Here is a 27,790-nt window from a genome sequence, read left to right as displayed (position 1 = left end):
TTCAGCATAAGTCTGGAAAATGTCTAAAAACAAGGTCATAAGGAAGGGCCCTTGTGACTTATTTGACACGGTCTTACGCCCTCTCAAGTAAGGGTTATGCAAATTTAGCTAACCAACCAGTGCAGGCATTGCCATAGATTTGCAATGAAGGTTTTCCTTGATCTGGAGCTTACTTAAATGGTCTTTCTGAAAGGGTATTGCTCTTTGCTCCTCTTACCAGCAACTGTGCTTTTTATTATGAATTGACCAGTCTTGCCAATGGTCATCTGTGATTTAAAATCCTTCACAGTATTGCTCTGGAATGTTTAATGGTCTGCTCCGAACTGGCCAGTGTCATTAATATTTTTGGAAAGCGTTTGGAAAATAACCAACTTGTCTACAAAATGGAACAATTTCCATTTTAGCAGTTAACTACCCAATTCTTCATAAGACTTTATTTTCTCTCTGAATAACCCGATATCAAGTTCTTGAAATGGCTTTTTCTAGTTCCTGTTGCATCAATTGTTTGGACACTGGACCCCTTTGGACTGCAGGGGCAAATGGAATTTCAATTCAAATTAGCAACTGAGACTGCGAAAACCATGTCTTGGTAATCAAGTTCTGAAATGTAAGTGGAATTTCTTCCATGGTTGGGCAATCTAAACACTTGCTTTGGATGTGATTAACTTGTAATAGTGAAAGTTTTCCAATTGTTAGGCGAGATTTAGAAATATAAGAGAAATTGAGCAATGTCATTCTTGCTGATATTTAAATGTCCTAGTGGCCGGTACATGTAAATAAAATTGTATAGTAAAATACTTGTTTTTATTTATTTTTAGACTGACATGTACCACATTCATGAAAAACAGGACTTGGGGGATATTGAGCTCATCCGCCTTCACAAGGAGCGCTTTTCAGTCTTCCCCAAGGACAGCTGGTTCTGCAGTCAAGTTACTGTGGAATCTCCTACAGGAAAGATCTACCACTTTCCCTGCTACCGTTGGATCGAGGGATACCTCACTGTGGAGCTTCCTGAAGGGAAAGGTAGAGCACGAATTAAAATGGAACATATCACTTAATACACACCTGATGTCTTACTAAACTTGTAAAACTTATTTTTTGGAATTTCTAGTTTATCTTGCTTGCTAATCTATTTTTGGCAAAGCTATCCCAACATAAATGTATGTAGTTACATTATATAGGCACAAGAATTGAAACTCTGGAGAAAAATCACACAAGTAGTATTGGGGCTGGAAAGATACCCTTTACACTACTTTTGATACATTTACAACAAAATAATGCAATGGCCTGTTACCCAAGATTGCACTATTTCTTCATGCAGCCTGAGTCCTCTAAGATTTCAGCTGAAGCAAATCAGTTTTTTCACTGTATCTGAAGAGTAGGGGAGCCGCCTATTGGTTCTCACTTTTTTGCAAACAATTAGGCACTGCTTGTGTATGTCCTGATAACTGAGATGTAAGAAGACCAAGTGGGATGTCAGTCATGAGTCGAGCTTTTGATGATACAGCTGGAGGATGACAATTCAATACCATCCCTTTTAAGGGTTCTATGCACCACATGTGAAAAAAACTCCTCACCCCAACCTGAAGACCATAAAGACCCTCCTTCTATTATGGTGCATCTCATGGAGGCATGATGCCTGTAGAGACATCGCGCTGGCTATGTCAGTTGGAGGCAGATGCATTTACGTATGTTTCATAGTTCTAAGTCCACTACTTTAGAAAAATTATGACTAAACTATAGCAACAAATTTGCTTGAAGTAAGGCTGATATTGCTTTATAGAACTGAAGATAATCTGATCAAGGAATTTGAAAGAAAGGGGTTCTGAGGCCCCTACCGTTACACTGAATTGATGCCCATCTTATTTTTAAAAGGTATTGTCATAGTACCACGTTTGAATATCATTGGCTCCCAAAGAATCCATTTTCATCAGTTGTGACTAATTTGTTTAAACCTTCCCAAAGTTCAACCCAGTACAAGGCTCTGGCACCAGTCCAAGCAGTGCAAGGCAAAACCTCCCAAGCTGTGCAAGGTTGAAATCTCTAATGGATGTGTTTAACAAAACCTTTATAGTTTAATGTTGGCAAGGATCTTGATTTAATGGTGACCTGTTCAACAGCCCTTTGTGGCTGCAAATTCCTGAATCCTGCTCGTTTGACCATCTGCTGCTATCACCCAAGGCCTCCTGACATCTCAATCGCCTTCCCCACTCCACACTGTGGGTTTAGATATGCCTTGGGGAAATTTGGTCACAAAACAAAAAATTGAGAGCCAAATTCAACATAAGGCTCTCAAATATGACAAACTTTACTGACTTGGTGTAACCTTCGCCCACCTTTTTGCAGCTTGAATGCACTGCTGTGGTGTATTCTGCATTTTATATGGGTGAAGTTGTTACATTAAAGTCAAATAGGTGTTTTTCTAAATTCATAGTGGATCATATCTACACATTCCATACAGTAATAAACCAATGTACTCCAAGAAGCGGCAAATGGGTGAATGTTGGCTTGCTTTCACAAGTCTCATAAAGTTCTATCTCAACTGGGTATTTTGGCCTTGTTACTTAAACTCATTTAAAGTAGGGTTGGGTGTTCATTATATAAGGCAATCAATTAATTTTACTTCCAGATCAAATACAGTGTTTTAAAGTAAATAACCTGAGATGTGGCCCTTTAATTCATGTGGACATGTGGTACAGATTTGTTGTCTGAGCTCCATTCTTTTTAATATGGACCTGGATGACACAACTATCAGTCTGGAGAAAACCAGGCTGTACATTTTTTCTTCCCTGTGCTTAATGTTTAGTACTTATATTTCCCATAGACTTCCAATTAATCCTAGACATCCAAGAAAAGTATAGCAGTGTTTAGTTCCTAAAATCAAACCTAGCGCAAATCTTTCAGAATAAAGCAAGAAACCAGCATTCAACTACACTTTTTAAGGACAACCCATGCAATATATCTATCTTTCACTGAATCGGGGAATTGTACACAAGCCATGGATGTCCTTCAGAAAACAATTGATGCATTTTATTATAATTCTAATATTGATTATAAATCTGTTATAAAAAAATATGGTTAATTCTTCATGGTCACCTCTTGTATGGCAGTGAAGGCCTGGAGCATACTCTGATCCAAGATTTTGAGTTTACAGAACCCCAGCTGAAAATATGCATTTACCATGTATACACCTTTTGTATACCAGAAGTAGAGGCAACAGATGGTTATGGATGAAGACATTTAACATAAACACATGCTCGTAGTCTTGATTATTGATGCAATATTTTTCTTTATTGGGCATTTCAAAGATAACGCAGCCAACATGTTTTGCCTTACAAAGGCTTCATCAGGGTAGATTTGAATTACTGGGGAAGTAAGTATCTTCTTGGTGTGAAATAAATAGTATCAACGTAAAAAAACAAAAACACGTGGTTCAATATTGGGTCCTGATGAAAAATTAGATCATTCAGGGGCCACTGCGTATATCATCCGGTTATAGAATCCGTGGCATGAGTCCAAGTAGAATAATCCTACCGCAATCATGTGGTTCTCAATCTCTAGGGGATAATGTCCAATGTGTGTTCCTCTAAAACAGCACTCCCACGAGGAACAGCTGCAGGTTCCCCAATTCTAAGACTCTAAGTCATGTTGGGGCCGTGTACAGCACCCCAAATTCAAGCCCTGTCTACCACAGTGTCAGTTGTTTGGACACTATCCCATAAAGGTTGTGTGATTGAGAACCACAGGTATACAAACGTGTTTTATGTATGCTTTAGGCAGTGCAGCATTGAATTCCTTGGCTGCGTCCTTAGTTTACCATGTATGCAGCAGTTACCATTCATACAGATGCACACATTTCGGGTCTTTTCTAATAAATTTGCCACATGTCTGTCCTCCAAGCATAAAACACAACAGTAACCTAAAAACCCAAAACATTTTGTACTGGAAGACCGGCATAAAGAACCTAAAGATGAACATACCTGGACACTAGTGGATATGGGGCACATTATTAAAGAGAGTACAGCCTTGCACTGCATTAACGGGGAATAAAAATAAGACTAATCCCAAAACTAGAACTTAATATAGTGTAGGTGCCTCTTGGTTTGAAATGATGATGCACAGACTCTGGAGGAGCTGAAAATTAGAAGCACTGAATCCTGGATATCCTGGAAGATGAAACTCACCTTCTCACACTACCGACTATGTAGCCATGCAAGAGGCACTACATGTGTGTGCAACTTTTATTTTTATTACTAATCTACTTTTGAAGCAAACTGACCAGAGTAGAGCTTCATTCCCCCTCTATCACCCCATTACAGTAGCAGAACATTTCAGACTCTGCCAACAGTAACTCATTACAGTATTTTTCATGTTACAATTTCGTTTTAGGCTAACTTGGTTTTAAGTATTGCAATACTTTGATTACATTTTTAAGGTCATTTTAAAACACATTGCAATATTTTTTTTCTAAACCATTAAACAATTGTTCTACATACCTGTAACAATAAATGTCAAGGTTAAATCAAAATTACAAAAAGGATTCGTTTTAGTTGGACCTCATAGCTGACTCTGTATTTAACTCCGAGGAAGCCGATGGTTTTCTATAGTAGGACTTTTTTCTAATTTTCGTTTTCAACTCGACTCCTTCCAGCCAGTCGATGTTGCCACCATAATCCCTCCTCGTGGTACATTTGGAGTTTGTGTACAAAAGTTAAATTAGATGTAATTCCTAACACTTTACATAAGGAAAGATGGCTGTTTACCCCAAATGGGTGGTAGCTTATTTGAGCTCAACACTGTTTTACCATATCTCCTATAGGCCATCACTTGCGTATGAATGCTAATGTATAGATTTTAAAATCTGTTATAACATTCCCATGAATTGACAGTGTGGGCCAATTATTCCATTTCGAATACTAGAGGTTTGTGTCTGTGTGCAACCAGTGTCCATGGCAGGACATATTTGACATTAGGTATACAGGAATAGTTGTTTTTTTTTTTTTTTTTTTTTTTTTTTGTATACACTATTTCAAACCCATGATATTGTATTCATTTGTCTGTTTTCATAAATACCAAGAAAAACAAAGCAACTCGACATAACACCTAAACGTAGATCATGTCCTACAGTCAAGGCCATGAAGAATCATGCCACGCCCTCTCTCTGGAGTCTTTTCTGTGTTTTCCATATTTGATGAATGTTATGTAAAGCTCTTTCCCTGAAGGGAAAAGTTGCATCGATGCACAAAACATGTACTGTATAGTTTATGATGTTTGCCTTGAATTGTTTTTATCAGGGAAGATCTCCAGATCATTAGGACTTAAGATTTGCTGCTGGAGTCAACCAAATTCTTTAATGAAGTTGTAATTATGTTCTAAAAGATGCCACCAGACCGTTGCAGGAAAACCCAAAGTTGTTGAATGTTGGGCCTTCTGTTCTTGTGGCTCACCTAGCAACATTGAACGGCTGGCTAAGATTTTAACGCTCCATAGAATCAAATATTGGAAAGTAATTACATGGTTCACTTTAGAATCTATGAAAGCAAATGTTATGTGGTAGGTGGTTGAATATTCTTTGGTACTGGTCTGAAGCTGTGGTTATCTGAGCAGGAGCCAGAAAGTCCACCTTACCCAGACTACAGTCCTGATGTGGGTTAGGGATGAACAACCACTCTTCTGTAGGACCCAGTCACACTCCAATTGGGAACTCTTTGTCATGGATAGCAGGACCAGCATTCAGCCCTTCAATTGATTAAGGTGAACACTGTGGCAAACAGGTGGCAGAGGTCTGTCTAGACCACAGTAGATGGAAAGAAGGGAGTGTAACAGACATTCTTTCTTTAACAGACATTCTTTCTTTAACAGACATTCTTTCTTTAACAGACTTTCTTTAACAGACTGTCTTTAACAGACATTCTTTCTTTAACAGACATTCTTTCTTTAACAGACATTCTTTCTTTAACAGACATTCTTTCTTTAACAGACATTCTTTCTTTAACAGACATTCTTTCTTTAACAGACATTCTTTCTTTAACAGACATTCTTTCTTTAACAGACATTCTTTCTTTAACAGACATTCTTTCTTTAACAGACATTCTTTCTTTAACAGACATTCTTTCTTTAACAGACATTGTAAGTTGGGAAAAGGGAGTGGCATAATGACGGGAGCTGCCAACTTTGAAACTGAGGGAGGCCCCAGGTTCTAGTCTGTCTGCTCAATATTCTGGGCTTTTTACTTAGTTTGTTGAAAGCATCTCCCAGTAGGGAGTGTGCCCCCTGAATGATAAGTGGTTGGTTCAATTCACATGGCTGGGTTGATGGTGCTCCACAATCTGGGGTACTGTACTGCCATGGATCTGTCATGTTTAATGCCCTTTAATAGTCATTAATACATCAGGAGGGTGATTGATGAGCGATTTCTGGCTGAAGAGCAGCGGAGGGCCAGTTTCTGCAAGTATTCTGGGCTTTTGCCCCACTTGCATTTCATGGACTGAAGAGAACCTTAGATTTGGTTCTGAATTCCTGTGGAAGCCGCTGAACATTCATGGAGAGCTTGATGTCTTAACATTTGTTGACGTTATTGCATAATCTAAACTACCTGGGTCTGTAGCTTGGCAATAAGGTTCAGTCTAGCAAAGTTGATGTTGCAGTAGTCTCATATGTTAGGATCCGGGCTGTTGTCCACTCCATATTAAGGTCCTTTTGAAGTACTGGAATGCTTTTTTTTTATGGAAATCCAGTGACCAATGTGTCCTTGTATGGAGAGACAAGACTCTGGGAGGGGTGGTATGAGGGTGTATGGTGAAAACAGATTTTCAGTTTCCAAGGTATCCCTTTTTCTCGCTTTTTTTTTCTTAAGGAAGATGCCAGAAGGCGAGTAACCAAACTAAGCTTGAACACCTTATAGAAGTGAAATGTACCACAACTGGTCCTTGGATAATTTCAAATGTTCCCCGTTAGTCCTATTCTTCTATACCTGGGGCAGGTTGAGGTCACCTGAATCACATTTTCTTTGCATTTGATAGGCATCAGATTCTATCTCACGTGGCTTTTTATTATCCTCATTATATTTTCCTTCTTTCAATGAAAGACTTCCCTAAACAGCACTTTTTTTAACATTTGGAGCAGCTACACTGGCCTCTGCAGAAGTTCACAACCCCCTCCTCCTAAGGTGGCGAGAGAACGAGCTGAAGGAAAGAAGAGAGACATACAAGTGAGTTATTCGATGTTATGGGAACATATATTGTGTTAACACTATAGCAACTGAGATGCAAAAATCTCACACCCTGTAGTTCATAGCCAGTCCTTACAGGACGTCCTTATACTGTCCGCACACTATTGATGACAATTTATACTGACAAACTAACACAAGTAACTTATAATTTAGCTTGCAGCTAAATACTAAGTAGCGTTTAAAGGAAGATTTTGTTTACCCGGGGGTGGGGAGGAGGAAGAGGGGACAATGACAGTTGACTGAAGAAAACTCCAAACTGTGGTATTGAATGATATCCTCTATGGTTTATCTGAATATTGTAAAACAAGAACTCTGGTTACTTTCACGAGAGCCTGCCCCCCTTACATGGTTACTGTGACCACTGGTCATTGAGCTTTGTGCTAATAAGCACTCCTACATAGACTTATGCATACAACTGATAGGCCCAGCAGAAGCAGTTGCCCCTGTCTGAGTCGGAGTGATGTTTAGGGCAATCTGGCAGGGCCCAAAAGGCTGGTCTGAGAGGAGTGTTTGTGGGCTGTTCTTTTTGTTTGGGGGGGGGCTGTTTATTGGACTGGTTTATGGAATGGTTGGTCAGCTTTTACTGTTCATCTCTAATTACAATGAAATTTGCATGTAGCAAATGCATGCAGTTTCCCATACCTTGCCGAACATCTGTACAGCTTGTCTTTCCGTGTTTAAGGCCATTGTCCATGAAACCCACCATCACACACTACGATCCCATTCCCTCCGACACACTGAAAGAGATCCATCCCTAACTCACCTATGGACAAATTGTGAACACATCTTTCCAAAAAGTATCCCTCCAGGAAAGTCTTAAAATGGTCCAAGTTTCTCCCCCCTCCACTCCCCACCCCCCAAAAAAAAAAACAGGCACTGGCTAGAAAGACTAACCATTTATGACCTATATTCAATCTTCCTTTCCCCTTGTAAATTGATTGAAAAATGCACCCATGAGCAACTATGTGAAAATCAAGAATTTTGATGAACGCCAGTCAAGTTTTAGGGTTTGACACAATATTGAGGGCGCCATTCTAAACGTTCTTGATCTACAAATTTTACTAGTCCATAATCTTATCTAACACTTCTGGATATAATGGCAGCATTCAACATGGCTAGCCACAAACGCCTCAGAGAAACTCTTGAATCAAGAATGGGCTTATCGGGGGCAAAACTCAACTGGTTCACCTCCTACTTGCCAGAACCAACAAGTTAAAACTGACAGCACCTTATCTGTGTCTGACATCAACGAGCGTTTTGCAAGGATCTCCAATCTCACCAACACTCTTCAATCTATACATCGACACGCTCATGGAAATGCTTAAACCATCAAATCTTGTACCACATGTACGCTGCTGTTGCGAACTCTTCATCAAACTCTCCTCTCAAGGATATATGGAGACTGGATGACACCCTAGTAAAAACACAGGACTGGCTGGCATGCGACCATCTAAAACTAAATCCGATAAACAGATTCTTTCTTTTCTCCCCACCCATTAGACACACACTTGCATACAAGCTGCAACCACCAGCACTAAGGCACATCTGCACCTTCTAAGAAAAATAAAACCCTTTACATTGATTGGAGTCCTCAAAACGTCAGCCCAATCGCTTGTGCTCTTAAAACTTTGGGAATACTACACTCCTAGGTCTCCTGAAAGCCAGCCTCGCCCCAATGAAAGTGAAAAATGCAGCAGCAAGACTTTTAACACGCACCCAGCACTGACTGCATTTCCCCTTCACTCTGGACCCTCATCTGTGTTTAAGTCGAAGCTAGGATGCAATTGAAGGTTTCATGCATTACAAACACAGCTTTATGCAATGCCGGTCCTCAATACATGGCGACTATGATCAAACTATCAGGCGGAGAAAGGGCTTCTAGAAGTGCTAAATTCCTCATACTAGAACCAGTCGGTTAAAGAAAACCAAGTAAGACGCAAGGTTGCACTTTTGCTGCATCTGCTCCAAAAAGATGGAACTCCCTACCTCCCTCAATTAGAGCAATTACCTCCTTCAGGATCTTCAATATTGAAATAAAGCCCTCCTACTAGAGAAACATGTTCCGCAAAATCTGTCTCTTTTTGCATAAGAAGTCATTCACCCAGTTTCGTATTGTATATTCTTGATGATATTTCTTACTGCATCCTATTCTTTTAGTACCTTGATCTTCGACTGCTATGTGCTGCGTATCATTAGAAATGGAAGCTTTACTGTACTACAACCCTCTCTGTTCAGTGCTCGGATACCTTCGTGGTCTTGTTCGCGCTTTAAAACCCAATAAAAAATACTGTATTCGATTCAGACTCACTGTAGTACACCCCTCTTCCCTACACCACCCTGTTCATAACCACATTACATCATTCACCACCACAAGGACCATTTTGTACACCTTAACTTAATGACGGGGATACTGTGCCATCTCACCAGATATGAGAAGGTAGAAGTGGACAAGAAATGCAGGGATGAACTTAATCGGAAGTCTAAGTTAGCAGCTTTTAAATCGGGGTTATGATACTGTGATTTGTGGATACTCAATGATGTTAAACATAATGTTGTCAACATTTTCATATCATTGTATATTTATTTGCTTGCCAAATGCATATACCAAAGGTGATTCCAGTCTAGCTACTGCTGACTCTGGTGGGTATAAATGCTGGAGTATTAGCTGGACCATCTGTCCTTTATGGCAGGGTTAGGGGGCCAATTTGTATTTCCTATCCCTTTTTAAGTGTGTAGTTCTGGAACTCCATCTTTAAAACATTTGTTTCACTGTGCATAAAACAAGTGTGGCTATAGGCCTTCCGGGAGGGTGCTGGAATTGGTCATCTCCCTTTGACCTGTTGTCTGAGGAGGTAGAAGAAAGCCAGACTTGCAATATTCAGCCCTGTGCCAGATCATTCCATATTCTCCTTACAACATCACACAACCACTCCACAACAAACCACAGCACCAGATACTATGCAGCACTAACTCCACAAATTCTGCATCACATCTTATACAAACAACTGTACCACATCAAATCACTAAAATCCATCATACATTACCGCACCACAGTACATAATGTATTTCATCACACACCAAGCCTGGCCAATCAATACACCACTGTTCATTCTCTCATCATACTAGACCACACCATATCCCATTGCGCAATGCTTAACACTTCTGTGAATGTCATGCTATGTATCACATAATACTGCATGTCAAACCACACTACATCACACATTGGGTGTTCAAGTGCAATGAGATTTAATATGATGCAATCATACTACACCATATTACTCACTGCTGCAACATATCACAGCACCTACAAAAAGGCTACCTCTGTACATATGCTACATTTCACCTGCCAAAATGTCAAACTTGTTTCACAAGCATAGATGTCCTTCAGCCTGTGGAGCTAGTGTCAACAGGAGGAGGAGTCTTGCTTGCAGAGACTAAGGTGGCTACCTCAATCTACTTCACAAGTCTCTCGCACAAGAGGACCTTGCAGGCAAATGTTTATCTCCCGGAGTAACCACTTGGAGAGCCAATACAGTGATGCATTACTCCAAGAAAACACCACCTAATGTAAACAAATGTGATGGGTCAGCAACAGAAGCTGAATGGTTTCTGATCACCCTGTAGGAGGTCTATCAAAGAAAAGTTGAGGGTTTTATTCAAGGTAAGCCTTTATGGTTTTGCTTCATGAAGAGGCGCTTAAGGTCCAGAAGTTAACTAAGGGAGGACATACTACGCTGGGTATAAAACCAATTTGAACAAGGAAGAGTAGGGAATGCTTGCAAAATGTCTGGGCTGCTAGTTCCAAACCTAGGGGTCTAAGATGCGATAAGGCACCCCACCTCTGCCCAACACACTACGCTTACCTTCACTCACATTTTTTTTTTTAATGTCTTGGTTACCTGTGATTGTTCATTGAATAACTATGTAATGCAAATGGCAGACATTTTGCCGGTTTCTAGAGCCCTTTTCAGACTGAAGTATTCATTGACCCTCTTCTCCTGTCTTTTCTCTCTCTCTCCTTTGATCTCTGCCAGGTGGAAAGTGTACCACAAAGCATTTCCAAGATGCATTGATGTGGGTAACGTCACAGAACTAGACTCGAATGTTAAATACTCCATCACCAAATCGCTAAATTTTGCCCTCACGAAGAATGCTTCGTAAGTATTGAGTTTTATGGTGATCACAACAAATATGCGTTGGTGCTTCAAAGGGAACCATACCCTCTAAAGAAATTGGTCTTCTTATAAGACCCAAATAGTGGCCTCTTCCAATTGAAATGCAGCAGGTTTTCTTTACAATGTCAATATCTTTACTCTAGCTGCTACCATGGACTGTCAAGTGTTCACAAAGCATGGTTCCTGCTTTATGAACCCTAGTACGAATGGGCAGCCATTTTGTTGAGCTTCATTTAAAATAAACCATGTCCTGCATCAACTGGAACGAAGAATGAGGGAAAAAACGTTTGGCCTCTTTCTAATCTCATTCGGTCCTTCTATGTCTAAGATTCCATCCAGTGTTTGCCATCTAGCGTTCACCGTTATGGTGGGTGCATGTTATGCACAAGCATTCTTAATTCTTATCTGCATGCATCCGGTCTCTTTGATTTGACCGAATTACCCAGAGGTGACTGTATTCAAATAAGCTGTTTAACTCCAATATCAGGGGGAGCTTCAAAGATTGTTTAGGTGTATGTAAAGTCAAGCCTGAACTTACTGCCGAACCACTGAAACATGGGGGGTTGGGGTGGGGAGACACAGCAATCATTAATTATTTCAGTTAAATAACTTGCTTCTGACTCCTAACGCACTGCCTCAACCTTACAGTTTTTGTCACGCCACGTTGTCCTTGAAGCAATCTTGCATTAGAAAATGTGTGCATCTTACATATTTTCTAAAGTTTGGAAAAATATTTCATATAGCCTTATTCCGCCTTTATTCTAGTAGTTACCTTTCAAAGTTTCTCTAATTTTTTTACTGCTTTGACCCAATCCGCGTAGGTTTACTAATAGCGACCGTGTTCATGTTTGTCCGAATCCATCTTTTGAAAAACCACAGGACACCATGTTCAAATAACCTTTCAAGTATACATTATACTTATGGTAATGTGATGGTTCTCAGTAAAGCCGTCTTCTCTCATTCTCTAGAACGCTAGAAATCAAACTGAAAGGATTTTTTGGGCGTCCGGAATCCTGGAAATCACTTGAAGACCTCAAGAGGGTTTTTTGGACCCATAAAACTCCTACTTCTGGTAAGAAATTTCCTTTGACGAGGCAGCGTGTACATTGTGTGTCTAGCTCACTTTAAGCAGTCTGACTTGCATTGCAGCACTTTTTACAATTCAGTGTAAGGATTGCCATATACCGAATACCCAGAATTATGAATAGTGATCTGGCTGACGGGCTTGTTATCTATTCAAAATGTACCTTTGTTGCCTCCTTTTCCTGCTCGTAGGACACTTGAGTCTTTGATTGTAGATAGCAGAGGAATGGGTGAGCATGTCCCTTGAAAGACCTGCCCATCACGGTTTAATCTGGTCCAGCAATAGGATTTATACACCTGGGTAACCAATTACAATGCATTAAAATTGGAGTACCTTTGTCGAACTTAGTATCGCTTAACCTCAAATAGCCATAGAGTTTAAGTGTATAGGGCAACAGGGAGCACCACTGTGTGTGTTTCTGAGAAATGTAAGCTTTTTTTGTTTTTTGTTGCAGTTTTATATAGTGCTATCTGTCCCAGGGGCTTTGAGCTCCTTTAAACAAGCACCAATTATATTACACAAGGTCTGATGCCTTATATTAGCCACAAGGAGGTTAAACTATTTCACAGATATTGAGCAGACACGGAGACTTGACCCTGCTTCCAAAGGTCCAAGAGCTGGCAACTCTGGATGAAACGCCACACCGTCTCCTCTTGGAGATGCACTCAGCTGGCAGCATTATTACTTCGCTCTCAAACACACCGTTGATACTGAGGTGACTGTTCCCACTTCCACCTTACTACTCTCCAAATGTTCCCACAGATGCGGCTTACTGTACAATACTTTACACTCTAACCCCTTGCTACTGTTGGAGGAAATCATTGAATATGCACCTCTCCTTATACAGTGTACCTGGCTTGTGACCTACTCTTGTGAAATTATGGAGTCCATATTGGTTTGGGTTTAAGCTAATTGAACACTGCGGGGGCTCAAGGTGAATATCTGCTACAAACACATTCTGTGAGGGCTGGGCTGCCTTCTCCTGTCGCATCACTTGTGCCTCACACAACGGAGTTGTGCGCTTATGTGGTGGTCGCAGAAAAGAACGCCTTTACTTATAAGCTTGCACAGGTGAGTGGTGAACATAAAGCAAAGAAACAGAATGTCACTCCGAATCCTACCTCAAACATGAAGGGCCCGATTCCGATGTCTGACAGACCAGAGTTAGTCTGACATCCGGTTTGGAACTGGAAACGAGCGACCTCCTGTAGTTGGTTCGAGCCCTTGAAGTATGATGCGACCGAACCCGGTTTGGACGCAATCCTATACTTTACAGTGGGAGCATGCATTCCAAAGGGAATGCATGCTCTCATTGCCAATAGCAGAGGTGCAGTTCATCCCTGCACCCCACCGGGTGCAGGATGGATGCCCCTGCTGGGGCCACCAAAGACAGATTTCTGATGCCTTTCTTTGTCGGAATGGCTGGCACAGAGGCAGTGGGAACCTGCCATCGTAATCCCTCAGCCGGAAAGAGCTGGCCGAGGGATTACTGCAGCGTTTCCGAATGGCAGACGGGCTCTCCAAGCCTGTCGTAGGCCATTCGGCAAAGCAAATTGATTGATTTCAGACCAACCCCCCATGGAAATCCCACCTTTCAATCCTTAGTTCCTTCCTTTGGGTGAAACCCTAATCCTTTGTGAGATGTCGCTACCCCTACAAATTCTTCGTCGGGAGCAGTCAGCTCACCCCTGTTCTCAATCTTTTAGGTTTTCAAGAGGGTCGTGTCAAGTTGTCCTCCTGGATTTGGTTTCTTTAAAAGGATGCTACGCCAGTTCTGAGCATGGGTTTTCCCCCCGTCATGGTAGTGCTTCATGCTGAGGGGCGAGGTGCATATACGCTCTGCTTCTCCCTCAAACTTCCCTTAGTCCCTGGTGCTGATGCCCGTACATCCTGGAGCCCTACAGGCGTATTATTTGTGGTCCCCTGATAGTCAGGCTTTACCTCTGCTGCCTGCTCCTCTTTGTACTTAGCACATCCTTCCCCTTTCTTCCTTGAGTTGGCGTGTGCATGCTTAATCCATCACGTGTTAGCGGAAAATTGTGGTAGGCATGTTCTGAGTCTGTCCACACCCGTTAATGCTCTGTGCTCCCTGTGTTAAGAATAAACTAATTTAACATGTCTAATGTTTGTAGTAGACATGGTACTATAAGTGGAGCTAATTTTCAGTTCCATCAAATAAGAAAACACTCACTGGAAATAGGATCTACATGGACAAATACTAAAGTAGGGCAGCATATTCTGGAGAGAAGTATGTGAGAAGACCTACCCTCTTAAGGATAATAGCACTCACAGATAGAAAATATTTTTTAGACTGTGTATTCTTATTCACATTACTGTGCTCTCTCACAGAGTATGTGCTCCAACACTGGAGAGAAGATGCATTCTTTGGGTACCAGTTCCTCAATGGCGTTGACCCAATGATGATCAAGAAGTGCAACAAAATCCCAGACAACTTCCCGGTGATGGACAGCATGGTGGCAAGCATCTTGGGGCCAAAGACCAACCTTACAGCGGAGTTGCAGGTATGTACATTTGATCTTAGTTTCCGAAGGTCTGCAAACTGGTGTGTGTGTATATAGTGGATTCAGCTGGAGGCTCCACCAGCTCTTTCTTTTTTGTTTTTAGGTGCGACTTGACAGTGTAACTGTCTTCAAGAGCTATTGTTATTGGCTCTTAAACCTCATGTAATGTAGGGTTTCCCTCTGCCAAGAGGACTTTCTCTGTTAAGTATTTTTTCACTGTCTAATCTATCCTATACTTCACATCTCACAAGTACATTGAATGATATATTAAATTCTTTATCTCAAATATGCATTGTGTACAGCAAACCATTATATTTTGGGTTTTTTTCAAAGCCGCAATCTATTCAAGCATAGCACATTCAGTAGGAGTGCAAGCTTCTTTCACACACATAGTGCAATACAGTACAGACGATAGCAGTAAAGTTGCATGCACACACCACTGCAGCCGATGCACAATTGATGAAATATAGTTTAGCCTCTTTCACTGAAAATTGTTACTCTGGACACTCAGCATGTCAAAAGGCAGACCTATTCACTTTGCCAATGCTTGTCTTAGAATATCATAAGATAAATGTTAGTTACTTAACCAGGCTGTGTCAAGGTTGCAGCCTATGTGAAAAGTTATTATCCCTCAGATGTCTGTATGTGTTGGTAATTTGAGTATGTTGCATTCTTTTCAATTGCGACCAGACAAGCATGTGTAGTGTTTGTTTAGGATACAGATATCATTGGTGTAGTCTAGTAGAGTTTTGGCCAGCAGTGGTTGGAGGCCAGAGCCATTCAGAATTGTTTGAGAGGTCTGAGTGTGTGATGTACTCTTGTGGGAAGGGTTTTGTTGTGCATGAGGGCTGAAGATGTGCTCCGTTTAGGTTGCATTGGCTCAGCAGGTGTAATAAATGATGTTGTAGACTGGAGAGGTGTCCCTGTGTTTGCCCCCCTGTGTGTGCCCCCCTGTGTGTGTGTGTCCCTTTGTCCTTTGTGAAGAGTTCAGCCTGATAGGTTAGGGCTATAGTTGTGTTCCAAACATACCTTGTTGGGTTTGTAGATTCTGCTAATCATAGTATTGGAAAGATGTTTAGCCAAAATAGAGCTTGCGGTCTATAAATGCCCTGACCTTGAGTAGCATTCTAAGGTTATAATGGCCCTTGAGTAGCATTCTAAGGTTATAATGGCCCTTGAGTAGCATTCTAAGGTTATAATGGCCAGGTTACAGTTTCATCTTTCTGCAGCTGAATGATTAGCTCAGAAGTTAGCTTTAAAATGTACTTTTGGACAGCACAAAATTGTAATTGGAGCAGTGCAAAATCTGGCTGACTAACATGTGTAGCAAAGAGCTTCATGTCTAGATATCGACTGCCACATTCAGTTGTCATGCAGAGTATCTTATAACAGCACATCCTTCTGTTGCCATATTTTACTATAGTTCAAATATGGCCACCTCATTCTAGGTAATGTTTGTTTTAATTTGTAATGAGTTTCACTATGTGGACCACTGCTTGGTTTGGGAGTGATATGCAAAATATTCACCATATTGGCTGCCATCTTTTCACTGGACATGCTCCAGCTTGGCTCCAGTCTTTCCTAGAAGACAGGACTTCCCTGATCTTTAAGGGGGATCGCACATTGACCAATTTCCCTCTTAAATATGGAGTTCTTCAGGGCTCTACTTTGAATACCACACTGTCCAATATATATATATATATATATATCTTCTTTCAGATATTGTCCTCTGTTAGGGGATCTCCATATCCTATGCAGATGATGCACAATTAGTTTTCTCTTTCCCAGAGTCCGGGTTCCGCATTGCCCTCTCTAGGTCCCTACCAAGAGATGACTAAGGTTGCTGTCATCAAGAGTAAAATATGGAGGGTGCACCTACTCATAACGCCACAAAAATGTGGAACCGTCTTCGGATGTCTCTTGTCAGTCGAAGGTTCTTTTATTCTAGAAATCCCTGTAAACCTGGATTTTCCAGAATGTTATGTTTGGCAGATTTATAAAGCGCATGGCTGCCCCAACATCGGAGCGTCCCAGTGCTAGCACACAAGGAGGGTCCGAGCCGAAGAGCTTAGTGGAAGAGAAAAGCCAGGTTTTAATCAATTTCCTAAATGCACAATGATCTTGTGTGCTCTGCAAAGCAAGATGGGTGGCATTCCATAGGGCCGGGGGCCAATGCCTTAAAGGAGCATCCAACCGCTCTCTGCCTGCGCACTCTTGGAGTACTAGCCAGATGCAAATTGGCAGAGCGCACAGCTCATCCCGGCACCGCATAAAGAACAGAGCCCTTGCAGGATTTGAGGGGCTTGACCATGCAAGATCTTATGCGTGATGTGAAGTGTTGAACTGGACTCTCTGTTCAATCGGCAACCAGTGGAGACGGCGAAGGAGATGGGAAGCATGACAGTGCTTCAGTAGGGCAAAAAGGATATGTGCAGCCGCATTCTGGGCCCGTTGCGGTCTTTTGAAGACCGCTTTATTAACTCCAAGTAGGAGCCCATTACAATAGTCCAGACTGGACAGCACAATTTATTGGACAATCATTTGGCGGATAGATGCATCAAAGAATCCCTGGATGGGTTTCAGACCGCTTAAGAGGCCAAAACAAGTCCCCGCCACTTTTTTGCGTGGTTCTCAAAATGAGGGCGTTTTCCATCAGGACCCCTAGGCTCTTAACTGCCATTTTTGGTTGGGGAGGAGTGCCTAGAACCTTTGGCCACCATTGGTTGTCCCATTGATGGATATTCCAACCCACCAGGAGCACCTCAGACTTGGTGGAGTTCAATTGTAGGCTGTTGTCTACCATCCAGTTGGCCAGAAGGTCCTCTTGGAATTTCACTTGATCCTGTTTAACGTTGTTAGAAAATGTAAACACCAGCTGGGTATCATCGGTGTATGATATCGTCTTGATGTTCTGTGCTTTCGCCAAGAGGGCCATACATATAAGTTAAACAGTGGGGCTCAGGGCAGTGCCCTGCTGGACACCACAGCTGAGGGGACAGACACTGGATCGATAGGGAGGGGCATGTCTAAAAGGTACGCTTTGTCAGAAAAGATGCAAACCAGGCTAGAGCCTTGCCTTTGACCCCATTCTCCCCCAGCCATTGAAGTAAGATCTTATGGTAGACTGTAACTAAGGCTGTGATGAGGTCAAGTGAAACCAATGCTGAGGTTTTACCTTCATCCAGCACAGCCCGTAACTGCTCTAACTGCCAGTAGGGCAGATTATGTGCTGTGTCCCTGCAAACTCCTAAAGAGGAGTGAATGTCTCTATGCCACACTACCAGAGCTGAGATGACTACAGGTAGCTATGCGATAAACAAGTGCTTTTAGAATAGAAACTTTGAAATGTAGAACATTATTTAAATCTGCATTCTACATGAAGTGTGTGAATGTTGTATTTTTATATATATATATATATATATATATATATAATATACATTTTGAATTACTAAATGTAAAATCTTAAATATACCGCATGCTGATGTCCATTGACCTTGATTAGTCCATGTTGCAATCTCTCCTAGTCTAAACACAAGTAATGCATACCATGTCTTTATTCCTGACACAGGAGTCCGTTTCAGAACAATTGGACACTACTAGGTTGCACAATGACTGGCCTAGGAGGGTGCAGTTGGAGCATGTATTGTGACTTGTTTGAGGCAGCCTTTAATGTTCTTTAGTGACCGCTATCAAGTTTCTGATGATAGTCTGCCCTTTTGCCCCATCAAAGCACTGAAGGTGACCTACTCTTCATCCGTTTCTGTCTATTGCCTGCGAGCAATCATGTAGCAGTAGATTTAAAAGCCCTTTTAGTCTTGTGACCTGCTTCCATTCAGCCTTCAAAATGACAACCTCTTTAAAAAAGCCTTTGTCAATATTCTGTGGTATTTGTCCAGTGACAGAACATGTAGTTCTGTGCCAGTGCTCTACACCATCTAGTTTGATCAAACACCTATGTAAGTGTGAGGACCGGTTCCATTTCCCCATGTACACCCCAGACCTTATGGATGTTATTTCTATAGTATGTACCTTGACAAATATTAGTAAATCTTGATGCTGTTATCTGAGTAGAACACCAAACTGTTCCATGTAAATGCCAACGATGACGGACAGTATGAAAGCTTGGGACTTCACATGTAGTGGGGATCTGTTGAAACCTGGAGGTGCCCATGTAAAGAAACTGTTTGGAAAGGTGGGTAGAGAACCAGTGAAGGACCTTGCCAGTGAACCCTATTCACAGCCAAAGGGTGGGTGGGTGAGATGGTCAACTGTGTTGAAGGCAGCTGAGAGGTCAGCAGTAGCAGGAGACAGGGTTCATCCATCTGTGTTCAAGAGGGCAAGGTCTACAATGTGTACCTGATGGTATCCATGCTGCTGCGTGATCTGAAGCCAGATTGGTAGTTGTGCAGGAGATAGTTCTAAATATGATTGTGGAGTTCAGCATAAACTGCTTTTTCAATGATATTGCTGATGAATGGTAGGTGAGTGATGGGCCAGTAGTTGGCGAGGTCATCTCTGTCCAGTGTAGGTTCGTTTAGGAGTGGGAGGATCTAGCCTGTCTTCAGAGCTTCTGAGAAGATTCCTTGATTGAAGGAAGCATTCACATTGGTAAGTAGGGGGAAGAGCATACCCAGATTTGAAGGATGATCAGACCTCTTTAGCAGTAGCTTCGGGGGAGTCAAGCGGATCTGTCCTATCTGGGAGAGTTAAGGAAGTGAAGGCGGACTACTGCGGGATTCTTTAGGAAGAGGTGGGTCTACAAGATAAAGCATGCTTTGTATTCGTGAAATTCATAAAATCTATCCGTGCATCTTTGTGACAGACATTGATGGCACTGCACATTTCTGTGAGGAATATCGGAGTCCAGCAGGGGGTTGATGGTATACTAGTCTTCCACAGCTTTCTTGTTCTGTTGTTGGCTACGTTGTTTGGGTAACATGATGTGATGAGCTATCTGTATGTTGCAAAAAGGGACTTCAGTATCTAGAGGTCCCCGGAAGTTCTGTTTATCTTCTATTCTTTTCTGCCTGCAAATTGGTTGTCAACGTCTTCAGAATGCCGGGTACTTGTATGTTGTAATTGGAGTGTGGATGTTAACAAAGTTTTCCAAAACCATGTTGACCTTGTTTAGAATGGTGTTGGCATTGGATGAGAAGTGGATGGGGTGAAAAATGTGTTCAAGCTTTAGGTTGTCCATGGATAAATGCTCGCAGGATATGAAGGTGTGATCTTCTCTTTTGTAATTAAAAAAAAAAAAAAAAATGAAAATGTAGTGCTTATAAAGCACACAAATCGCCCCCGAAGGGGTCTCAAGGCGCTGTACACATACCGCTGTGGAACTCTTTCTGGCCTTTCCCTGTGAAGGGCCCACTCCTGGGCACTCCCAAGGTGAAGCCAGGCATCCTAGCGCTGTTGGGGCCGTTGTGGAGATTAAGCAAGCTATTGCCCAGAGTTGCAGAGTGGGACCCGTGATTGGAATAGGCACCGAGGCGAGAATTATCAGGTCCGGGAAATTGAGCCAAAGGCCTGCCAAGGTGGGAATTGAATCCTGGTCCAGGCCAGACCTCTGCATCAGGGTCTGCCGCGCTAACCATTGAGCCACACTTCTCCACTTCTTTGTGCTGACCTTGATTTAAAAGTAGTACATGGTCCTCCCCATCTCCCTGCTCAAAGTGGTCTGTCCAGTCCAAGAGCATAAGTGGTTTTCATTGGATTGTTGATGTTTATTGAAGATCAAGGTTGAGGCCTTTGTAGTGGTTGTGTGACACGCTACCATATTGTGCATCTTGAGTGGGGATTTTCGTTTTTTGACCTTTTATTTTCAGAGATGTTTAGGTCACCCTATGTGGGTGGAGTGGGCATGTCCGATGGATGAGGTATTGAGGTGATCAGAGAAATCATCAATGTTGTCTTTGAATGCAAATTTCTTGCAGTTTTTGAAAATACTGGGTTGAAAAAGTCCTGCCTTCAGTTAAACCAGGTTTAACCTTCTGCTTATCTGCTTTCTTGGCTGGGATTTCTGGAAAGCAGCAGAGACGTTTGGGAATAGGCCACATGCTTCACTCTCCCTCAGTGCAGTTAAAGTAATTAGCTTTAAACCCTTGAGTGTTACCCTGCCTCCAGTTTGAGCAGGAAAATCTTGTGACTGATGCTTTTCATGTGATAAGGGATAGGATGCTTGCTGCTGCCTTCGGCCTCACCAACCTTTTGAAAGTGGGAGTATGGCATAATGCCTCCTGCTTCTCTTTTGACTACCTGAAGTCAAAAGGTAATTACGCCTTTGGTTTAATCCATTTGCAAATTCAGACCTCTGAGGATTGGGAGCAACCGAAAGGGGTGAGTTTACCTTTACCTTTTGGGAGGAGTTATGTGATGGGCAGAGAAACTCTTTGCCAAGGATCTCCCCTGCTATCTTGCGAAGCTGTAGAACAAGGCCTTGTAGGATATAATTTATAGTTATTCACCGAAATTGTGTTCTCCTTTTGAGAAAGGAAGTGGATTTTACTAGGGTTATGGTAATTTGCCAAATCACTAGTGGGTAGACCTTGTACAACAGTGCTCCCACTACTCTCACACTAGGGTGCTGCTGAAATAGAAAAGAATACAATATGGGATTCTCTAGCTTGAAAATTCACCTTATTTGTGTATATATAGGTTGTACTTCAGCCACTCGATACCTCTAATCGTATATTGCTCGAGTAGACAATAGAAATCTAACAATGTCAGTTATTAGAAATTTCTTTAATCGACTTTTAATTTTTGTTCTGTACAGTTCATGCATTTTAAATCAAATTCCACATTGTCCTTGTTAATATCACAATGTGGTCAATGAGAGGTCCAGTCCTATAACTTGGAAACAGTCCGCCTCTATATAGTCCATAAAATATCAAGTAGCCAGTTTGTGTAGTAGCGATGAACCCTCCAAGTATTTATTGGGATCTTCAGTTACTTCCCTCTTTAGCCATTGTGTACTCCACATTACGTACGGTTGACACGTTTCAGTCCATTCACTGTCAATCACCTCATGACTCCACAACCTCGCTTGTGAACTCGAAGTCTACCCCTATAGGTCTTGCAGTAAGTGCCTCAGGTGCCCACTGCCACAATGGTTAATCTGGTAGGTCTGCTGCGTGCTCTCCGTGGTGAACCTTAGTGCTCTTTCAGTGCAAGGAAATAAGTGTTGCGAGCAGACCTTTGTATGTGTCAAGCATACTTCTCTGCAGTAAAGACCATCACTAGTCTGGCCAAGTCACGCAACCTGCTGTTTTATATATGGTATACCGTAACTTCCAAGTCTTCCCCCGCTATGAGATACTCGGAGGTAACCGTATGGCTTGCATAACATGCCGGGTTGTTGTAAGATGTTTGTCCAGACCGGAGTTAACTTTTACTATTGAGACGCTAGCTTGAGACGCATATGACTCTGGGGAAGGTCTATCCAATTTCAATCATGAATGCCTGAGTAAAGTGTCTCCTCCCAGTAGCCAGTGTCCAGTGTCTTCTTAAACAGGTGCCATTTGGGGAGTTAGGGGAGGGAGCCACTGAGGGCAAAAAGCGCTCATGGCACATTGTTGCTGATGCCTAAAGATGTAGGCTTAAGCGGAAGTAGGTAAGCAAAGTACCAAACTCACTCCTATCTGAACAGAGAAAAAGAGCCAAGCAAAGACTTTCAGAAGAAAATCTAATGGGATATATGATTAAAAGAGCAAAAATTAGGGACAACAATAGTAGCAAGTGGGTGTTCAAAGCAACACAAGAAGGGAATGACTGCGTTATGCCTCCATTTCTTGTCAATGCGTCCTTTATATCCGATTTAAACAGGAACGGACATCACAGGAAAGGACACCTTTATCTTTAATTGAAAGCCTTTGGCAAAAAGCTCTGGACAGACCAGAATCACGGAAAGGGGCTTGTATGAGGAATTGGCCATCCCCTTTCTGTCCTTGTTGTCAACTAGACATATGAAGAACCCCAAGCTTGAGATTTTTCCTCCGATGCAGAGCGTTATACTCCAATCACTGCGCTTCCCTTTTGATTCTCTGTGCAGTTAGCAGAGCCCATCTCTGGGTGTACACAACTGCTTAAATGTGCCCAGCCCCTTGCAGAGTCCTGGGATGCACTACCTGAATCCACTATAAGTGAACCATCTTCTGAACGCTTTCCACCCCATGAAAGCTCCTTGAATGCATGCAGCACAAAGCTAACTTCAGAGCATTTGAGATTTAAGGTAACTTTGACACATGTACCTCTAAATAGTGGAAATGTAATGCCAGAGATGCCTATGAGAAATCTGCGTTTTGGTAGATTTCTTTGCAGCTCTGTTCTTCAATCAGGTGTTTTAATAGAATATGCTGCTTCAAGAGTCCGAAGGGATATTTACTAGTTGTCTGCCTACAGTGTCCATTTATAAAGCGCTCCATTTTCAAAACATGATCTACTTTTCAAGTAAAGACACTATTAAACGTTTTTAAGTTTTTTTTTTTTTTGTGTGGTTTTAATTCATGTTGATTCTGAACAAGAATGTTGTCATGGGTGTGTGTGAGCAGATGTGATATCATCGGGCCACCATGCCACCTTGCAATTCTATATGCGTTTGTTGATTGTATGTCTTCCTCCGATCCAAGCTCACCTGTACGGTTTCTTCTGTTTGCAGAGAGGAAAGATCTTCATTGTGGATTTTAAGATATTGGAAGGCGTTCCTGCAAATATATTGAATGGTTGTCAGCAGTACATAGCTGCTCCCTTGTGTCTTCTCTACCACTCGCCCCAGGATGAAATGATACCCCTAGCAATCCAGGTAAGGTGTTGTCTTTGAGCCATTGGGCCTGTCTAAAACTTTGAAATTTCAAGACATTAGTGAATAGTACAGAATTAACCACATGGCTGCTGGGCGTTTTCCCCCCCAGTGCTGGAAATTGCTCCTAGGCTGTATTCATGACGAGCTCAGCTCGTCATCAGCACAGCTCAACCGTGCATCATGACGAGCTGAGCTCGTCACCAGCATCGAAAGGGTTAATATAAGTGATCAACATTTTGACAATGTGTCACCTGTTACTTGATCGACTACTAGTGCTCTTATTGGCTAGAACCAACCAACCTCTTTACTGTCGCAAAGATTTACCTTTGACAAGGAGGGTGTTTTGTACTATGGAGCTAGTCTTTACCTATTGGGGATTTTAACTATGCACAGTTCTAGAAAAGCCTTTCCTAGAAAAAGTACATGCATTGGACAAAGAAAGAAAACAATTCCCTAACTTCACTCTAAACCAAACACTCTTCTAGGGTCTTGCATTTTTTACCACTAATAGTCAGTTCAAATTTATCACTGTGCATACATGAAAAAGATCTTTTACGGAATTCTATTAGGCAGTGTAAATATCTTTCCTCTGAGCCTATTTCAGCGCTCATACCCATTTCTCATCTGTGCTCTACCTCGGAGTCTTTGGCAATATATATATGGGAGATGTTTTGTGTAAGATGGCTGTTTCTTTCCTTACCAGGTCAATTTATTGTCCTTTTTCTTTCTAAATTCCTAGATGGCCTCTATCCTTCTCTTAAGCTGCTTGTTCCTCTTTCCTACTGCTAGCCAAAATCATGGGCTCCACATTCACTTCTATGAACCATTGCCCACAAACAGATTTTTTTTTTTTTTTACAAAATGTATCAATGGTGTCTGCCTCAAAGTAGAACATATCTTTTTCAAGAGAACCCTCTTGCATATATTGCACTTGATTCATAAAGATTATTCTAGAGTATGCTGAAGAATAGGTTCATCCACTCACTGTCCAAAAAACCTTACGAAATAGTTTGTATAAAATCGAAAGAAGATTGCTTGTCCGCTTTAGTGTACAAGTTTCCCACAATGGACTTATCCATGTGAGTGGATAGTCACCTAGGTTTAGCAGTGTCTGTTACCCAGTTTGCTGTTGATTTAACATTTGTGTCTTATCAATTGGTTCAAACAATTTGTCAGCTGACACTTTCGTACTGTGGGATTTCTGCAAATCAAAGAATGTGCAATTTTTTAAAAAATGTTTGCATTATATTTACTGAAACAGAATGGCAAGAACATTGCAAACCCGAAGTCTAATGTGTTGTCTGACTCTTGAGCTAAGCTATGACCCACATCTGCTTGGTCAGTAACCACGTAAGTCTAGTAACTGACTCTTCGTGCATCTTCCTCTGCAGCTAAATCAGACTCCGGGTTCAGAGAATCCCATCTTCCTGCCGAGCGATAATGAGTGGGACTGGTTGCTTGCCAAGATGTGGGTGAGGAGCTCAAATTTTTCCACCCACCAGGCTCTTTCCCACTTCCTGCGTACACACGTCTTTGCAGAGGTGTTCTGCATTTCTACATTGAGGCAGCTCCCCATTTCTCATCCTGTGTACAAGGTAAGAAAGACCAATCGGACCGTGCAGAGGCTGTTGATTTCAAACTCAATAAATGGACGCTCATTGGTCATGCTGCCCAAGGATTGTTTGGTAGAAAACATCAAGAATGATTGAGATTCTTGGAGGACTGGACATTAACATTGTATATTGCTATGTTATAGAAGAGAGGCAGTGAGAATAGAAGATCTGTTTGAAACCACCAATGTACCTATGTCTCTAATAACTCACCTGGTCTCTCTTTAGCTCCTGATTCCCCACCATCGCTACACTTTGCAAATTAATGCTCTTGCCAGAGAACGCCTTATTGGAACAGGAGGATCCTTCGATCAGGTAAGATTCGAACTCGTACTTTAGACCACCTGTTTTGTGGGCATTCAAGAGAGGCCGTGACTAAAATAAATAACTTAATAAACATAGCATGTAACACTAAAGCACATGTTCACTCTTCAGGCTCTTGACACTGAAATAACATATGTTACTCAACTCAGTGGTACTCATTTTATTGAGCTTTGAAGTGTGAAATGCTAAGTGGAATATCCAGTATTCAAACCTATGACCATAAACTCCAACATAGATCCCTGTAGTGGATGCATTAGACAACAAACCCACCAGACACAGCTAGATGAGGTGGATGGAATGAAAGCTATGATCCCATGGTAGGGGAGCACAGAGTTCAGGAAAAAATACACGGAATCTGCTTGGAATGAGATTAGCTTTTTCCCTACCTTATGACATGTTCTTTACTTGACCTTATTAAACATAATTTCAGTGCCTCCACCTGCAGCATTTTCACACGGGCTACTAATTTTCTCCTTACCTAAAAAGTATTTTGTTGGCAAATATTTGTGATCAACCATCTAAAGGAACCTATACTGAGCTTAGTATAGAAAAGCTTCAAAATGGCTGTGTATGGCACCCACCATTGGCAGACAACACAAACACATTAGACACAACTCCAAACGTTTGTTACTAAAGAACCTGGACTCTTCCTCAGTGCCACTACTTCACAAGGAACACATTTGTAAACCAAAGTCATGCCCAAAACAGTCGAATACACAATTTGGAACCCAAACTTGGTCTATCTGTAACCAAAGGCAGCTGGATTTTCTGTTCTATGTAATGTATTAACAATTGGACAAATACTTCAACAGCACCTCTGTGGCGTATTTTACACCCACAGCTACATAAGTAAAGTATTGGCACACACCTTGGATACAGAGAAGAAGGCACTGTCCAAAATGTATAAAGTGACTTTGGTCCAGGAGTAAAAGTCAGGAGCAGCCTAGAAAATGGATCTAACCAGAAACTGTAATTTTCACCCACAGAGCACGGCAATAGGAGTAGCAGGACTTGCTGAGCTTATATCAAGAGACATGCAGGCTGTGACCTACACTTCCATTTGCATCCCGGACAATCTCAAATCCCGTGAGGTTGAGTCTGTGCCCAACTTTTACTACAGAGATGATGGATTGAAGATCTGGTCAGCTATTGAGAGGTGAGGCATGATTTCTTTGTCCCTAGTAGTTTTGTGGCTCTCAGTGATTGCTTATTTTTGGGGTTTTAATGGAATGCCTTGATCCAAAGCATTGTGTGTAAAATGTGAATAGCTTAGTAATTAAATGAATATGTGATTGACAGATTGATACCAAAATTCAAATCAGACACAACAACCAAATAGCTAAAAGAAGGAAAAAGTCATGGATAAAACAAATTGGACCTGTTAACATGGGAGAACGGAAAAGAAACCTTGATAACTCCTTTCGCAGCTTGGGGGAGAACAGCAAAGATCTGGAGAAGACACTGGAAACCTTGGGAAGAGTTGTCCCCTCACTCAATTTGTTTGTGATATTTGATCTGCTGATTTTATTTTCCAGATCATTTGACTTTAGTTGTGCTTGTCTAGTTCAGTTTATCACAAATACTACTCCCAGAATGCATTAGCTTGTCAAATGGAAACCAAGGAGTGGCAATTTGGTGTTCAAACTTTTTGCAGAGGTTGGCAAACCTACCAAAATACCAGATACGGAGCAGATCAAAAAGGATTAATGGTTGATAAATCAAAGATCACTGATGACTTAGTGATGTGCTAAGTATTTATTAGGCAATGAAACTGAAGCCCATAAGAGGTAAGACGTCCTTGTTGAAGTGGCTGGAGGGAAAAATAAGTAGCCATTTGGCCCAATACTCTAAATAGGAGCTCATTCATATTTGAGGAGTCTGCAATCGTTTAATGACTCCTAAAATGGGTTTACATTCCCATACTGATTCACTGTGTGGGAGGGGTGTGTTGCACGTGTCCCTTTTAAATATCCAATCAATAGGAGATGATTTAAATCCATTTGCAAAACATTGAAAAATGACATACTCCCCACTTGAGGTGGTAAGC

At 41.7% G+C, this 27,790-nt stretch overlaps 1 protein-coding gene across 1 annotated transcript in view; it reads left to right on the top strand.

Moving 5' to 3' along the window:
- The window catches only part of LOC147678109 (hydroperoxide isomerase ALOXE3-like), a 117,642-nt gene that overhangs the window by 72,839 nt on the left and 17,013 nt on the right, over positions 1-27,790 (top strand). The window contains exons 2-10 of the mRNA XM_086945969.1: positions 819-1,023; positions 7,126-7,210; positions 11,266-11,388; positions 12,375-12,478; positions 14,840-15,012; positions 23,666-23,809; positions 25,201-25,404; positions 25,648-25,734; positions 26,730-26,899. Coding sequence (XP_086802095.1) covers positions 819-1,023; positions 7,126-7,210; positions 11,266-11,388; positions 12,375-12,478; positions 14,840-15,012; positions 23,666-23,809; positions 25,201-25,404; positions 25,648-25,734; positions 26,730-26,899 — 1,295 coding nt within the window. The remainder of the gene's footprint in view (positions 1-818; positions 1,024-7,125; positions 7,211-11,265; positions 11,389-12,374; positions 12,479-14,839; positions 15,013-23,665; positions 23,810-25,200; positions 25,405-25,647; positions 25,735-26,729; positions 26,900-27,790) is intronic.

The sequence above is a fragment of the Lissotriton vulgaris genome, chromosome 12 (genome assembly GCF_964263255.1).
Source record: "Lissotriton vulgaris chromosome 12, aLisVul1.2, whole genome shotgun sequence".
NCBI lineage: Eukaryota > Metazoa > Chordata > Amphibia > Caudata > Salamandridae > Lissotriton > Lissotriton vulgaris.
The sequence above is the reverse complement of the archived record's forward strand: the minus strand, read 5'-3'. Positions and strand labels throughout refer to the sequence as shown.